Raw genomic sequence first — 14,559 nt, 5'->3', positions numbered from 1 at the left:
TACACTAAAATAATCGATGACGCTTAAATTTCGGTGGCTGGGGACTGTCAATATGATACATATTCATCACGGTGTCAGACTGAGATCCGAAACTGTAACTAGAGGGAGGTAGACGAAACCTTTCTTCAGATTCCCCAGTAGATCCCACTGGCTGAATGTCGGAAACCGATAGATCAAATGTGGTCATACTGGTATCCGTCAAAACATATTGGTAGTCGTTATTGATATATTGATCGAAACTCATGCTACCACTGTCTGCGTTCAGTATATGTTGTCCGTAATATGCAGAGGTGGATACTCCTGGAATCGAGCTCTCGTCGTTAATGTACGTTTCGTCAGCTCTGTTATTTTCGACCAAACCGTACTCTCCGCGCTCAGGGTTGCGTCGATAGTCTCTGAAGTCTCTGCCGGATATGTCGTCCCTGCCATCGTAAATTTGTATTGCCGGTATCGAAGGGTCAAAGTCGTCAGCTGTTCCACAATAGTAATTCCCTTCAGCTGACTTCTCATGGAAAGGGTAATCAGCATCATTCTCATAGTGCTCATTTTTTGCGGATACAGGATGCATCAGCGCCTGATAGTGATACACATGTGAAGGCGTCTCTCCTGCGTAGTACACATTGTCCCCTTGATGATATCTAGATTCATTTGCGTGAGCTGATTTGTAGGTTTGTCGGGGAGAAATATTTTGTAGATGCGACTCTGCTTGAGGCAAAGGCGTATCTTTTTTCCACGTGCTGTTGTGAGTTGTGCATTCTTTAACCCTTCTTGAAATCTCATTTGGATGTGGTGCAATACACGCACCTTCTATTATGGTGACAGACGGAGTATTCTCCAGAACTGACGCAGCCAACTGAGAAACCTTGGATATTTGCGCATTTCCGACCGTATGGTTTTGGTCCTTAACATTTTCTTCGAGAGTAGCCAAAGCTTTCTTTTCATGCACATGAATTGGCTGCGGTGAAATAATTGAATTTTGGTCAAATGAATGCTGGTGCGTTCGATTTGCAACACGCGACGACAATTCTTTACACTTTGCATCAAGTATCTCAGCGACATCTGCGATGGGCTGGGACACTGATAAAAAGTCCTTAATAGACTTCGTCGTATTGACAGTGGATGCGTTTTCCATTGACTCAAGGTTTTTATAATCTGAATAGTCATGAAATAAGCTGCACTTCTTTGCTTCCACGTTCAGTACTGCTTTCTCGTGACGGGCTGTAACGCTGGACTTAGATGGCTCTGTCAGTTTATCAATCCTGGTAAATGTCAAGTCTGGAACTGCATAAGCATTGTGAGTAAATCAACGATATGCGGAGTAATATCGTTCTACCTCCTAATCTGGGCCTATTGCCAGCCTGCCTGCCGTGGTTAAAGATCCCCGCTGATATTCTATGGGGAAGCTGTATGGAAGATTGTCAGAACAAGGAATCGTAAACATGCACATGATTTACCGTCAGTCGAGACGAAGCAATGCCCTCTGTAATATTAGAAAGCGTAGAGACTAAACTCGCGATTGGTTTAGATTTTGATGTCTTTTTTCGGTATGATTTCTTGCCATCGTTCGTGCGGCCGACGCCTCCAGGATTACGCACATCAACCTTGCTTTTTTTCTTGCTCCTTTTTTCCTTTGCTAGAACGCCGCTTGCCTTCTTTCTCTTAAAGTCACGATCTTCTCGCATTGGCCTTCGGGCGGGCTTCTCAAACGGCTTCACGTAGCGAGATGATTTAGCAATAAGGAGCTCTGTTTTCAGACTATGGCCCGCTGACAACTCCTTACAGGGCTTCTTGTCATGCATGCTCCCTAATTGTTCCGGTGGCTCAGACCTTAGTTCCTGCTGCCTCTCTTTGACTTCTTCAGCATACTGCGAGTAATGGCTTGACGACCAATAGATCGCGTCATCTTCATCCTTGCTGTGAGCGACTACATTATCCGACGGGCAGGACCGAATCTCCAATAATGAACTATCAGAAGATTTAAACTCTCTTGTTCTCGTGCTTTGAGATTGGTCATTCTTCTTGTTCTCGTTCCTCTCGCTGCGTCGCATCGATCGTGTTTGAAGTGTAGACTCGCACTCTGCGGCGTTCTTCACCTGCTCGGATTTCATCCTTGCTACCTGATCCTGGACGAACTGTGTGACTATATAAACTTCTGATCCGTTTGTATCTTGAACGTCACTATTTTCGTGCGCCGCGGCAAGGTCGTCCTGCGAGAGCAGCAATGTGCTAGACATATCTAGATGGCAACTAAAACAAAATATGTTGCGATGCTTCGGGTCCACGAATAGGCAGCTACTAAAATCAGTCAAACGCAAAAGGTTCTATGCGTCACGCGAGGACGCCAACGTTCTTGTCTGACTGAAAGTTGTGTGCGACTTCATTTCGACACATTTGGAAAAAAATAAACTTTGGAGATCTCACAGTCTATTGTTCGACCATTCTCCTCCGGCACAATGGATATTTCTACGCTTACAAGCGACGCCATAATAGTTGATTGTTGTTTGGCAATATTTGACATTGTACTAATAGTACGATCATATGATGGATCTACTTTGTGATACATGATACTTCCATGATGAATAATACAATGAATGACTCGAGATCTCTTGGACCAACCTGCTTATTCCTAATTAGTAAGATTCGCGCGCCAGGCTGGATTCAATGCTGGTAGAGTTAAGCAATAATAAATATGAACTAGAATCACTGCTTTCATCAATCCTCTACGGCGTTGCACATGACTAACAAGAGAACACCTCTCCAATAAAAATCAATAGCCAGGAAAAGAAACCTTAAGAAAGCTCCAAAAAAAGCCAAACAAATGCAGTTGAACGGATTAACTGATTCGAACGTAAACAACGCTAGAAAAACCAAAACACCGACCAGCAAACGATGCCCGCGCCAAACCCATGCCCACCACGTCCTTATCAAAACAACCCGATCTCGCCAAAACGCCAAAATTTCGTTCCAATCGTAATTTTTAACTTGTCACTCCTTCATCTTAGCCAGGTTAATCATTTTCGTCATTCTCTCCTCCGTAATTGCGAAGCACTGGGGCATATTGACATTCTCTGCTACTTCTATAATGCCTTCAAAGTACCTACCAGGCATTGGCGCACCCGTTGAATGATACTGGCAGTCGTACTTGTACTCGTCGTCTTCTAGGAGGATCATGCGAACCAATGCTTTTGCAGCTAAAAAAATTCGCGGCATACCATGGCCAGCAAATCCGGCAATGCAATACTCTTGACCCTGATCTAAGAACGAAGGAATCTTACCCACCAGTGGGTACTCATCTGTTGAGAATCCCATTATTCCAGTCCATTGCTTCACAATCCTGTAGTCAGCCGAATGTGCCTCGTTGGTGTCACTTTCACCAAAAATGGTCTTAGGCGGTGAAAGATAACGGGAGTTATCAAAGCATAAAATCTGCGGAAAAAAAAATCTCAGATAGTGGTCAACGCTGCCATCGATTTCAGTCTCAGCAGTAGTCTTGTTATTGAACGACTCAATCCCTTTCCCCTTGCCAAATCGTCTGCCGCCACCCATAACGAAGTTTCCGTTTGGTCTCTGAATCAAATACTCCCCGCCCCTATTGAAATCCATGTTGGTGATGTTGTGGCTCGGGTCTAAGCTCAACGTGCGACGCATACCGACGGGGGCAATTTCAAGTGCATGACCCCGAACCGGAGTAACAAACACTGCGTCATATGGCGATTTCGTCGTGTCGCGAACGTTCGACGAGATAGAGAGCAGCATGTCAACATAGGCGTTTGTAGCATGCACAACTTTATTGGCCAGGAGGGTGCCCCGTGACGTTGTAATTTTGTGGAGATATGATAAATTCTTCGGCACTATTCTTAATGAGTTCATATCCACGTTCTCGAACTCGTCCAATTCAGAGTGACTCGCGGCGCAATTATCCGACGAATATGGAGTAGCATCACTACAATTGTTAAGAGTGACGCTGAGGACCTTTGTATGACTCTGCAAATTGAGTCCACGAACAAGACTTTGCTCGATCAGATGTGAGACCAGCTTCGTGGGTGAGATTGGCGATCCTGGTGATACGATAGCGCCGAAACATCCTTGGATGCCGGTAACCTAGGAGTAATCAGTACCGCATTACTTCATACCAGTATCTAAGAGACTTGCTACATACCGCTATGGCCTCATCGCGCATGTACACCTGAATATCGTGAACATCTCCTCCAAGGTCGCGCATCATGGTAAGTTCTCGGAGAGCTTCGTCAAACTCTTCCTGAGTGAGGAAGACTTGCCAAGACTCGCCGTCTTCAACAGTCTCACAATCGACGCCATCCTCTTTGATAAGTCTTTTAACAGCTTCAAAGTTATCTCGTTCAAATTTGCTTAGCAGAAGAGCCTCCTCAGGGCCATATTTCGCGGTAATTTGGCTCGCATAGGTGTAGAAGTCTGGGCGAAGATGCCCGCCATTGCGGCCGGACGCACCTAAAATATATCAGCATTAAAGCTGGGCCACCCCACCACTAGCAGCAACTCAATTAAAATAGTTACCTTCACAAACATCACTGGCCTCAAGCATGACAATACTCAATGCGGGATAAGCCCTCAGTGTATGATATGCAACACTGGCTCCGCTAAAACCACTACCAATAATTGCCAGATCCGCCGTCGCTGGAAGTTCTGACGTTGTTCGAAACATAGAAAACTTTGTCGGAGGATCGAGCCACGTGGATACTCGCGATGAAGACGGCGTTAATACTGGCTTCGACGGCATTGTTGATTGTTGAGACATTTGGATCAACTTCCATTTTCAGAAGTTGAAGCTATATAGTCTTTGGTTAGAACTGGGGTGACGTGACAGGGGATGCGACAAGGTTTGAACATAAACGTTACCCGGCTAAAGTGGTTCGGATTTCATAGCCGCATACATACTCTGGAACTGTTACGAATAAGGAATGTGGATTAGGGGACCTGGTTGGGACTTCATATCCTTAATAATTTTCAGCTGATTTTATTTTCCTTTCAACGTTTCGTTATGAAAAGTCTCCAGCAAATGGCGTCGAAGAGGAAAACCATAGAAGCAAGCGGAGATAAAAATTTTGACGAGACTTTAGTAGACAAGTCGTTGTCTTTTGAGTCGCTAGGTTTGGATCAACGTCTACTGCAAGCGATCGCAAGGCAGCATTTTGCGAGGCCAACTTTAGTTCAAGCAAAAGCGATCCCGTTGGCATTTGAAGGCAAGGATATTGTTGCTAGGGCTAAAACTGGCTCTGGAAAGACAGCTGCATACGCTATTCCTATTATTGAAGCAATAATAAGGGCCAAATATGTAAGTTCAATAGCACCGTGGGGCAACGGGAGATATTCATTGATTGATAGAACAAACCACACGAGAGAGTCACGCGCGCAATTATTTTGGTCCCAACTCGGGAACTGGCAGAGCAGTGCTGGAAGCTTGTTAATAAGCTAGTTGTGTTTTGTGGAAAGTTGGTTCATGGTGTGAATATTGCGCAGAATGTATCAGATGATGTACAGCGGTAAGCTCAATGGACAGGGTGAGTGCAATATGATATTGACTCCTTTTGTAGGTCACTCTTGTCAGAATTTCCTGATATTGTCATTGGAACGCCATCACGGGTACTAGCGCATATCAAGTCGTCTACTCTTCCAGTCAAGAATGTCACTCACATTGTGGTCGACGAAGCTGACCTGATTATGTCATACGGTTATAAGGCGGATCTCGAGAATATCCAAAAGCATTTACCGAAAACTCTCCAGGTCTTTTTAATGAGTGCTACCCTAACTGGCGAGGTCAACGAAATCAAGGGTTTATTTTGTCTAAATCCAGCAATTCTAACACTGCACGAAGACGAAGCTGAAGCTAAAGCTGACGGTGGGACGGTGGAACAGTTTATGGTTAATTGCTCTGAGATCGATAAGTTTCTCTTAACTTATGTTATTTTCAAACTCGGACTGATTAAAGGAAAAACGATTGTGTTTGTAAACGACATTGACCGATGTTACAGAGTGAAGCTGTTTCTCGAGCAGTTTGGCATTCGTGCTTGCGTTCTGAATTCGGACTTCCCTGTTAACTCCAGGCTGCATGTGCTAGACCAATTTAATCGCAACGTCTATAACCTGATCATCGCTACTGATGAAGCTGACCAGATTGCTCCAGAAGAACAGATTAAAGCGGAGGAGGTGGTATCTGCCAGAAATCAGTCTAGGGAGAAGTCGACAAAACGGAAGTTACGCGACAGGGAATATGGCGTCTCGCGAGGCATTGACTTCCAGAATGTTTCATGTGTTCTAAATTTTGATTTACCGCATACATCCAGAGCTTATACGCATAGAATTGGCCGAACTGGGCGAGCTGGAAATTCTGGGATGGCATTGTCGTTTGTTGTCCCGAATGAACTATGGGGAAAGCACAAATCGTCATCCTTGGACACTGCGAAGCGTGATGAGAAGGTCATGGCCAGAATTCAAAGAGACCAGAAGAAGAGTCATGGTGGTGCTGATATCAAGCCATATGTGTTTGATATGAAGCAGGTCGATGCTTTTAGATATCGTATGGATGATGCTTTCAGAGCTGTAACCAGGACCGCTATTCGCGAAGCACGAACGAAGGAGTTAAAGCATGAGATTTTAGCTAGTGAAAAGCTCAAGAAGCACTTTGAGGAGAATCCCGACGAACTCGAGCAGTTGCGTCACGACCGCGAGGTGCATGCTGTCCGAGTTCAACACCATCTTAAGCATGTGCCAGATTATTTATTACCGGAAGCTGGGCGACAGAGTCTTGTGAAAGATTTGGGATTTGTTGGTATGCACAAGACTCAGCAAAACCGGATACGAAGAGTGCGAGCCATTCATAAAGCAAGGTCAAAATCAACGCGCGGTGATCCTCTAAAGAGCTTTAAAGTTAGAAAACATACATGAATAATTCATCAAAAGTTTCGATTTGCATTGTACATTTGCTGTAGACATCGGTGTATGTAGACATCGGTGTATTGATATTATCTTTATGTGTAAATATTGATATTTTGATAGTGGATTCCCGAAGAACAGCTCAACCGGTCTGACGGATTAATGTTAGTCGTAATTAAATTTACTGTACATCGGTTTAATTATCCTCAAATGTCTAATATACAAATCCCACTGAAGTTGAGCAATTTCCCTAATAAAACAATATTTACAGTTGGTGACGCCGAATCCCAGAATCAAAAATCACAATGACTGCAGTGCAGCTTTCTCCTGCTCCAGAACATGTATTCTTTCGGTAAGCCGCCGTATGTTTTCCTGCACCTTGGATTGTGCATCTGAAAGTCTGTCCAGTTCTTCGTTCTCCGATTGAGTACTGAATGGAACCATCGTTGATTTTTGCGCGGGTAAGACAGCACCCGACTTCTTCGTCAAAATCTCAAATAATGATTCGGTAGGTTCGCTAAAAACAAACTCATCATATTGCATACTGGTCACTGTAGCTCCATCAGACTTTTGTTGCTCGGCTTCCGGGCCATAAGGATGCAGCTTCAAATGATGGTACATTACGACATTCTTTTCACTGGCTTCGGGCACGAAATATACTCGAATGGATATCTCGAATTCACCCCATCCTGTCTCCGTAACTTCAAACGGTGGTTCTTCAATTGCTACAAGTACAATCGTTAGAAAGAACGCGTTTCAATAAATCGTCACCCACCCAATACATACAGCGACTAGAATTTGGATATGTCTCGTGGAGCTTAAACACGACTCTTTTCACAAAGCTCGATAAATCATCGCCATTGACCCCTTTTAAAAATACAGTCCACGAATGTGTGTGATCTGGTGGTATATCTGGTGACCGATCTTCTTTCAGCGGAACTGCCATATTTCCATATACAAATGGCCGGCATATTTGTAGATTCTTTAAGGACTGTCAGTAGCGTGATAGAATGCCAGATTACAGATGTTCATACCTTTAATCTTTTCGATCCGCTAGACATTGCTTTCCGTATATAGTGTATCCCTACAATTCGTGGATACCCAGATATATCTGTCGTTGCATTTGATGTGCTGAACCCTGTAGTGTTGGTGTAAAAGTCGTGATCGCAGAACGTTCGAAGCCGGGTAATACATTAGATAATGTAGAGCCGACTAAGTTTAGTTTTTAAGTTCAGTGATAACAGCCCAGATCTGGAAACTCTGATACAACTCTCGGGGCCAGCATACTAGACCTGCTTAGTTTTGTCCCATTTGTACAGCCAAGTGATACAATTATTCCTAAAAAAATTGCCGAGCATTATTCTTAGATTTTATTAAGTCGTTAACAATTGTATTTTGCTTGACGTTCTAACCTTTTCTGAACAACGTAATGAACGACGAACTGGGATTGCAGATTGCGTACGAAGAGGCGGTAAAAAGTAAGTTAGCTTACTGCTTGCTATGACCAATGTTGCTTCTATGCATTGAGAATATACCTTACTAATTAAACTGCAGGTTATGAAGAGGGCGGCATTCCAATTGGTGGGACAATTGGTTTCATAGTGTATTAGTAATTATTCTAATGCGTTGTGTAGGAGCTGCGTTGGTCTCCGCAGATGGCGTCGTTCTTGGACGCGGACATAATGAACGTATTCAGAAGGTATGATACTAATTCTTTCAATGCGGTAGCTTCATAAGGACCATTGCATTTACTGAGACCGTTAGAACAATCCAATTCTCCACGCTGAGACAGCAGCGCTTATAGACGCTGGTAGAATAGATGCGAAGGTTTACAAGGCTGCTACTGTAAGATAGCGATGTTACATTGTCCTATATTTGGGTTAACGTAACTGTAGATGTATTCGACTTTGGCTTCATGCTTCATGTGCAGCGGTGCCTGTCTACTTTACGGTATCAATCGGGTTGTAATGGGAGGTAGGAGAGTCAACAGCTAGTTCCCTGGATAAACAACTAATTTTACTGATTCAGAGAACAAAACTGTACAAGGTGGTGAGGAATTACTTGCATCCAAGGGCGTCAAAGTTGTGAATATGAATTCCGAGAAGTGCTACGAACTGCTGCAGAAATTTATCAAAGAGGTGAGATCACAATAAATTGCTGATAATTTGTGTCCATAAACGAGATCTAACGACTGTGCAGCGTCCTCACGAATGGCACCAGGCGCATCCGGAGGAATTCGAGGCATAAGTGCATTCCTTTAGTCGCCGCTCAGGGCAGCTCGTTAGAAATCTGAGGAATCTTGGATATGTAGATTATTAGTGTAATATGTATCAGTAATTTGAGACTCAAGCTCATGTAACTGTAGTTTAGTTGACTGCTCATTTCTGGGCCGTGTTCAATGGTTCCGAAACCACTGTGCAGAAGGTTTTGGATCACAAAGGGCAAAATTCTGTTTAGCCATAGATACTGACCGATGTCAATTATTTGTCCCAAACATATAGCATATATATAGTACAAAAAGTCTTAATAAGTCCAAAGTATTTTAAGTGTTCCGAGCTTCAGGCATCCACCAATCCATAGAACAGCGTCCATGTTAACACAAAACTTGAGAGGCCTGTCAACGCGTTACCCATCCATATGTCATTCGCAGAAGTGAAATACTCTGTTGGCTGCCCTCTGGCAAGTAGCAAGAACAATAACAAGCTAACGAATGCGGTTCCGGCGAAGTAAAATAAGAATCCGTAATATGATTCAAGACCTAATATTCCTGCTGATACTCCAAATATAGTTGATGTGACACTTCGAATGTAGTAGACGGTCTAGGATCACATTGTCAGACTAATCCACTAAATGCATATGCAACAAACATGCCTTCCCGTTTTGTTGTAAGCTCTCCGTAGATACGGGATAGATCGCTTGTTTCCGCTCTTTTTCATCCATAGCTTATCATGTATTTATCCTATGCTTACACTGAGTTTTTGCGCGAACGATACTATTGTGTCGCATAATACAGAAAGTTATAGTTTGGTTGAGGCGGAGAGCATCAATTGTCCCAAGTAACCCTACCTCGAGTTTGTCTTGCCATAGCTTCGGCATTATATTTTACATCAAGGCATCTCTCGAGGCTATGACGATCGCTGTGACTAAACGGGTACACAACAGTAATGATGACAGTGTTCTAGGCTGATCTTGATGAGAGGTTTCCTGAAAGACTTTGTGTTATTGGCTGGCCTCGCCTCCTTGTCATATTTAGCAGGGTACATCTCTTATACCCAGGCCAAAATGTTGCGGGATGCCAGCCAAGAACCGGATAGAGGTACTCCGATCCATTACTGAAAGCTATGTGATTGTTATACTGAGGCCATATTCTATTTATTAGCAGAGCCAGTTGGATCAATTGTCGAGGATCTAGGTGTACTAGTAACAACTGGCAACTACACGCAACAGAATGTGTATGACTCTCATGTATTACCCTTGTTATGACGTATACTCATGCCATTCTAGAGCTCTGAATATATTAGTTGAGCGGGCTCTAAACTCAATGGAGAGCATGGATGTGTTATTCGAGTACATACGGAGTCGTAAGCGACGCAAACGACTGGCTGGTCTCCGAACACTGAGCCTATTAATATCAAGATCTCTCCATAGTATGTTGTCAATTATTGAATATGTTTGTGCGTGAAGCTGATGACACCGAGTTAGATGGATCAGCAATTTCGCGGGCGTTCCGTAAATCGTGTACCTTGAATTTATTCCAGTCTCTTGTAATTTCGCTCTTATTCACCATACCGGGTGAACACAGGGAAGAGGACGTCGAAATCAGGACTGAGACAATTTTTATTTTAAATCAGTATCTTCACTTTCACAAGGCAATTGCAGGCCCACTCGCATTCGATGCGGGAATTTTACAGTATTTTGTGGAGTACATCATGGCTACGGAGAGATATGGTCTGACTAGGCTAGAAGTCCTGAGCAATATGAACGAGGAGCAAGGGGATGAACAGATGTTTACGATTATGAGTCGACTATATATTATTCCAGAATATAACATGCTCATAACAGAAAGTCCGGATTTTCGGCGAGCATGGTCTGCAATTGCTCAGCTTGAGAATGCAACAAGTGGTATAACAGCCCAGATCCTGAATATATTGTCGACAGATTATGGGGACGGCGCTGATTCAGATTAGATCACGAGTGGACGATATAGTCCTATGATTTATTGCAGTCATGTGCTGTTAGTAATCTTGTATATAATCTAATATTTGTGGTGGCGACTAGCCCCTTCGATGTACATATAAGCCTAAAGCCTTGCGAGTAGTACTATTTAGTATATTAAATTAGATAAGTTATTTGATTGTGTAATTCTGTAATTCTGTATAGGGAACTTGCGTTAATTGCCGTCAGACATGAATTGAAGCAATTATTTTAAGGGTTTTGTATGGTGTCATAATCGATTTGAGTTTTGAGCGTCGTGGCTGTCCGAGATATCCTACGGAGCCGGTCATCATTCTCCCCCTCTACACACCGCAATCTTGTATTGATCGATTCCTTCTAGCTGAACGAATTCGTCGGCTCACGATGCTGTTACTGCAATATCATAATCTTTTAATCCAGTCAATTTTGACGGAACGATTCAGCCCAAATAGTCAGCCTGTGTCCATCGACCAAGTTATATCAGACTTCGACAACGTTACCTATCATATCTCGACACCCGAGTCGAAAACAAAGATTCTGATCTCATTGTCGATCAAATGCTTTAACGACTTGAAGAAATATGGAGTTGAGGAGTTGCTTCAGCGGGAATATGGTCCCTACATTGTCAGCGCTCCTGAAGTCGGTTATGATTTCTCGATGGTTGTCGATCTGGAGAAACTACCACCGGAACTAGGTGAGCTAACCTCTATGACATCAATTGATTAATTTGTAGAATATGGTTCTAATATGGTGTTTCGTTGCAACAGACGCTAAGGAGGCTCTGATTGAGAAGATAGCACTGCTAAAGCGCAATGCTCTGGCGGCGCCGTTTGAAAAGGCATTCGCTCAATATGATGAATTAGCTGCTGAGGCCGCAAAGAGCTCACTAGACTTATCTGTGCCCGAGGATAGTGGAGCGGATGTGATGCCAATTCATTACCGTGACGAAGAGTCAATTTTTATTAAGGCATCGCATGATCGAGTGACTGTTATATTCTCGACTGTCTTCCGAGAGGAGACTGATCGTGTTTTTGGCAAGGTTTTCTTGCAGGTAAGCGTCATTTACAAAGGCATTGGTTGGCCATTACTGACATGCTGCGGTAAAGGAGTTTGTTGATGCCAGAAGAAGAGCTATTCAGAATGCTCCTCAAGTTCTATATTCTCACAAGGAGCCACCTCTCGAGATTCGTTCCGTACCAGGTTTGAAGGCTTCAGATGACATTGGATATGTCACATTTGGTGAGGACATTGTATAATAGTTAAGGACTAAGTCTCATATGCCGTTAGTGCTTTTTCCCCGACACATTACTAAGGACCGACGAGAGAACTGTATAAGTCACATTCAAATATTCCGTGATTATTTTCACTACCACATTAAATGTTCTAAGGCATATATGCATTCGCGTATGAGATTCCGTGTTGCCGAATTCCTCAAGGTTCTCAACAGAGCGAAACCGGAAGTTGCTGAGAAAGAGCGGAAGACCGCGTCTGGACGAAGATTTGGCGCTCGCTAGGTGATCGAATTAGACTTGTCGGCAGGGGATTACGAAGTCTAAGGTGTACGAATTGGGTTGCAGTTTGATATAGAACTTACATGTTGTAGTTTAGGAATGCTACGCTATTTGGATCTGTTTGTATTGCGTATGCGTCAGATTTAAAAATAGCCCAAAATTCTATCATTAAATGAAATTCTCGCACAGCTTATAAGATATATGACATTTGCCCATCTATTCTCAAGCATTCTGGAGCTCGTTAATCATGTCCGTAAAATCACCGGCTCCCAGTTCCTGCGCCTTAAGGAGTCGTTTGATCGCCTCCGCGTAGAGTTTATTCTGCTTGTCTTCTTCGGATTCCAGATTTGCTAAAGAAATTTGTGCCTCGGCGATCTAATACTGGTTGGCTTTCATATGCCCGTAACTATAAGTACATTGTGTTTACTTACAACGGCGAGAAATGCACCATTATCCTCGTCTGACTCCGCAGCATAGAGATGTTCTAAAGACTTGCTTAGAAATTGCTTGGCTTGCTCTGACGCGATGTTGGACGGTTGCCTGTCCAACTCTTCATCCTCTGAATCTGAATTGTCGTCTTCAAATTGACTCTCAACAGTAGCCACATACGGGTACGCCCGAGCAAGATAGAATTCACCCAAACCGCGGTGGAGAAACTTATCCTCTGGGGCGTCATGCAATTCAGCCGCCCACCTATCCTCATTCCATAAGTACAGATCCGGGAATCGCTCCGCAATGAAGTCCGACTCAAGCGTTGTCTCCAAAACTTTCGATAACCGTCGAAGAACTTTCACGAGATGTTCGGGTGTAATTTCCGTCACATCTGCATCTCCTTTAGCGTCCTCTTCGTCCTTTTTACCGTCTTCAGTAAATTTTCGCTGCAGTTCCGTAAGTAGTTTCAAGGCCTCGTCATAATCCTTAGTAGCATTCTGAATTGCACTCACGCATCCCTCAACGTTTTTCGACTTCGCCGAATTCTTTAACCTGAGCTCCACCAACGCCAGATACGTCTCACATCTCACCACTAAGATATCAATGGACTTTGGATAGGTCTCCAATCCTATCTGAGCCCTCTCGATAGATGCCAGCAGAAAATCTTCTGGCGAATCCGCCGCTGATGAAGCAGCTGACTGTTCTCCCGTCGCGACGGGGGTCGACCTTGATTTCTTCTTCTTCGCAAACACGGATAGCATTGACAACGCTTCCGCGTATACCTTGTGAAATTTTGGAGGTAACAGGGTTTTAGAATTTCGTAGCTGTCTATCGCACTCGTGCACTATCGCGTAGAGGAGTTTTGGACTTTCTGCCGTACAAATGATATCAAAAATTTGCATTCTATCTCCGTCCCTCCGAATATGATCTCACCTTTGGTAGACTTCAAATAGCTAGAGTGCAAGGCATACAGCTGTCCCAGTTCATCTTCAGGATCGATGTCCTCTGGCAATTCGATCGTTTCTTGTTCAATTGTCAGAGGGTCCTCGTTGGCGACTTTTCTTCGCTTGGCAGACCTTGCAAGGCCTTGCGGGCCGGTGCTTTTAGTAGACATGTAAACCGAATTCGTGTAATGGGATAGAGAATACAATATTTTCCTCCACACTGGCGGTAGAATGTAATCAATATAATAGATAACACAATTCCAAACGAATTGTTTTATTCTTTACGCCTAATTTGGCTATTGGTTCACCTTGGTGTCGTTGGCAACAGGCAAGCCAAAAGAGTCGAGACTGCCTTTAGACAGCCTCGGCGCGTAAATGTCGAGATATACTGGGAGTTAAGCAGGGGCTTTTAAGATAGGGCAAATATCAAAAATGGCCACCAAACTTTTCATAATGTCAGAAATAGCCATTGCGGCCGTACCCGCCGTACCCATAAAATAATTTTTACACTAAACCTTATAACTAATATTTCTCTCAATTTTTAAGTTTACATTATACTCTATCGATCC

The 14,559-nt window shown here is 43.6% G+C and overlaps 9 protein-coding genes across 9 annotated transcripts; 4 read left to right on the top strand and 5 right to left on the bottom strand.

Moving 5' to 3' along the window:
* Positions 1 to 4: 4 nt before the first annotated feature.
* V1513DRAFT_427410 (uncharacterized protein) lies at positions 5 to 2,234 on the bottom strand (the record flags this gene model as incomplete). Its single annotated transcript, XM_066896219.1, has 3 exons — positions 5 to 1,281; positions 1,334 to 1,403; positions 1,455 to 2,234. The coding sequence occupies 3 exons, from the start codon at positions 2,232 to 2,234 to the stop codon at positions 5 to 7; spliced, it is 2,127 nt and encodes a 708-aa protein (XP_066751336.1).
* A 751-nt stretch (positions 2,235 to 2,985) lies between these two features.
* V1513DRAFT_427409 (FAD dependent oxidoreductase) lies at positions 2,986 to 4,756 on the bottom strand (the record flags this gene model as incomplete). Its single annotated transcript, XM_066896218.1, has 3 exons — positions 2,986 to 4,101; positions 4,160 to 4,467; positions 4,534 to 4,756. 3 exons carry the CDS (start codon positions 4,754 to 4,756, stop codon positions 2,986 to 2,988), a joined length of 1,647 nt encoding a protein of 548 aa, XP_066751335.1.
* A 258-nt stretch (positions 4,757 to 5,014) lies between these two features.
* Positions 5,015 to 7,145, top strand: V1513DRAFT_451782 (P-loop containing nucleoside triphosphate hydrolase protein; the record flags this gene model as incomplete). Its single annotated transcript, XM_066899024.1, has 4 exons — positions 5,015 to 5,311; positions 5,362 to 5,519; positions 5,571 to 6,973; positions 7,033 to 7,145. 3 exons carry the CDS (start codon positions 5,018 to 5,020, stop codon positions 6,919 to 6,921), a joined length of 1,803 nt encoding a protein of 600 aa, XP_066751334.1. The 3' UTR covers positions 6,922 to 6,973; positions 7,033 to 7,145.
* V1513DRAFT_481103 (yeats family-domain-containing protein) lies at positions 6,991 to 8,033 on the bottom strand. The gene is made up of 3 exons (XM_066900350.1): positions 7,944 to 8,033; positions 7,696 to 7,891; positions 6,991 to 7,634 (listed from the first exon to the last, which is right to left on the bottom strand). Exons 1-3 carry the CDS (start codon positions 7,968 to 7,970, stop codon positions 7,210 to 7,212), a joined length of 648 nt encoding a protein of 215 aa, XP_066751333.1. The 5' UTR covers positions 7,971 to 8,033; the 3' UTR covers positions 6,991 to 7,209.
* A 145-nt stretch (positions 8,034 to 8,178) lies between these two features.
* V1513DRAFT_451778 (cytidine deaminase-like protein) lies at positions 8,179 to 9,421 on the top strand. Its single transcript, XM_066899023.1, has 7 exons — positions 8,179 to 8,387; positions 8,464 to 8,490; positions 8,544 to 8,608; positions 8,674 to 8,754; positions 8,805 to 8,883; positions 8,938 to 9,047; positions 9,109 to 9,421. Exons 1-7 carry the CDS (start codon positions 8,339 to 8,341, stop codon positions 9,154 to 9,156), a joined length of 459 nt encoding a protein of 152 aa, XP_066751332.1. The 5' UTR covers positions 8,179 to 8,338; the 3' UTR covers positions 9,157 to 9,421.
* Positions 9,359 to 9,914, bottom strand: V1513DRAFT_451777 (Rab5-interacting protein-domain-containing protein). The gene is made up of 2 exons (XM_066899022.1): positions 9,781 to 9,914; positions 9,359 to 9,728 (listed from the first exon to the last, which is right to left on the bottom strand). The coding sequence occupies exons 1-2, from the start codon at positions 9,847 to 9,849 to the stop codon at positions 9,468 to 9,470; spliced, it is 330 nt and encodes a 109-aa protein (XP_066751331.1). The 5' UTR covers positions 9,850 to 9,914; the 3' UTR covers positions 9,359 to 9,467.
* A 37-nt stretch (positions 9,915 to 9,951) lies between these two features.
* V1513DRAFT_451773 (uncharacterized protein) lies at positions 9,952 to 11,355 on the top strand. The gene is made up of 4 exons (XM_066899021.1): positions 9,952 to 10,225; positions 10,289 to 10,361; positions 10,414 to 10,556; positions 10,612 to 11,355. Exons 1-4 carry the CDS (start codon positions 10,102 to 10,104, stop codon positions 11,094 to 11,096), a joined length of 825 nt encoding a protein of 274 aa, XP_066751330.1. The 5' UTR covers positions 9,952 to 10,101; the 3' UTR covers positions 11,097 to 11,355.
* A 53-nt stretch (positions 11,356 to 11,408) lies between these two features.
* Positions 11,409 to 12,811, top strand: V1513DRAFT_481100 (Arp2/3 complex, 34 kd subunit p34-Arc-domain-containing protein). The gene is made up of 4 exons (XM_066900349.1): positions 11,409 to 11,797; positions 11,871 to 12,154; positions 12,210 to 12,342; positions 12,391 to 12,811. Exons 1-4 carry the CDS (start codon positions 11,488 to 11,490, stop codon positions 12,615 to 12,617), a joined length of 954 nt encoding a protein of 317 aa, XP_066751329.1. The 5' UTR covers positions 11,409 to 11,487; the 3' UTR covers positions 12,618 to 12,811.
* On the bottom strand, positions 12,730 to 14,312 carry V1513DRAFT_451767 (negative regulator of Ofd1/Enhancer of translation termination 1). The gene is made up of 3 exons (XM_066899020.1): positions 13,980 to 14,312; positions 13,046 to 13,917; positions 12,730 to 12,989 (listed from the first exon to the last, which is right to left on the bottom strand). The coding sequence occupies exons 1-3, from the start codon at positions 14,158 to 14,160 to the stop codon at positions 12,837 to 12,839; spliced, it is 1,206 nt and encodes a 401-aa protein (XP_066751328.1). The 5' UTR covers positions 14,161 to 14,312; the 3' UTR covers positions 12,730 to 12,836.
* Positions 14,313 to 14,559: the final 247 nt, after the last annotated feature.

The sequence above is a fragment of the Lipomyces chichibuensis genome, assembly GCF_038497645.1.
Source record: "Lipomyces chichibuensis strain CBS 12929 unplaced genomic scaffold V1513scaffold_43, whole genome shotgun sequence".
NCBI lineage: Eukaryota > Fungi > Ascomycota > Lipomycetes > Lipomycetales > Lipomycetaceae > Lipomyces > Lipomyces chichibuensis.
This window is presented reverse-complemented; position numbering and strand designations above follow the sequence as displayed.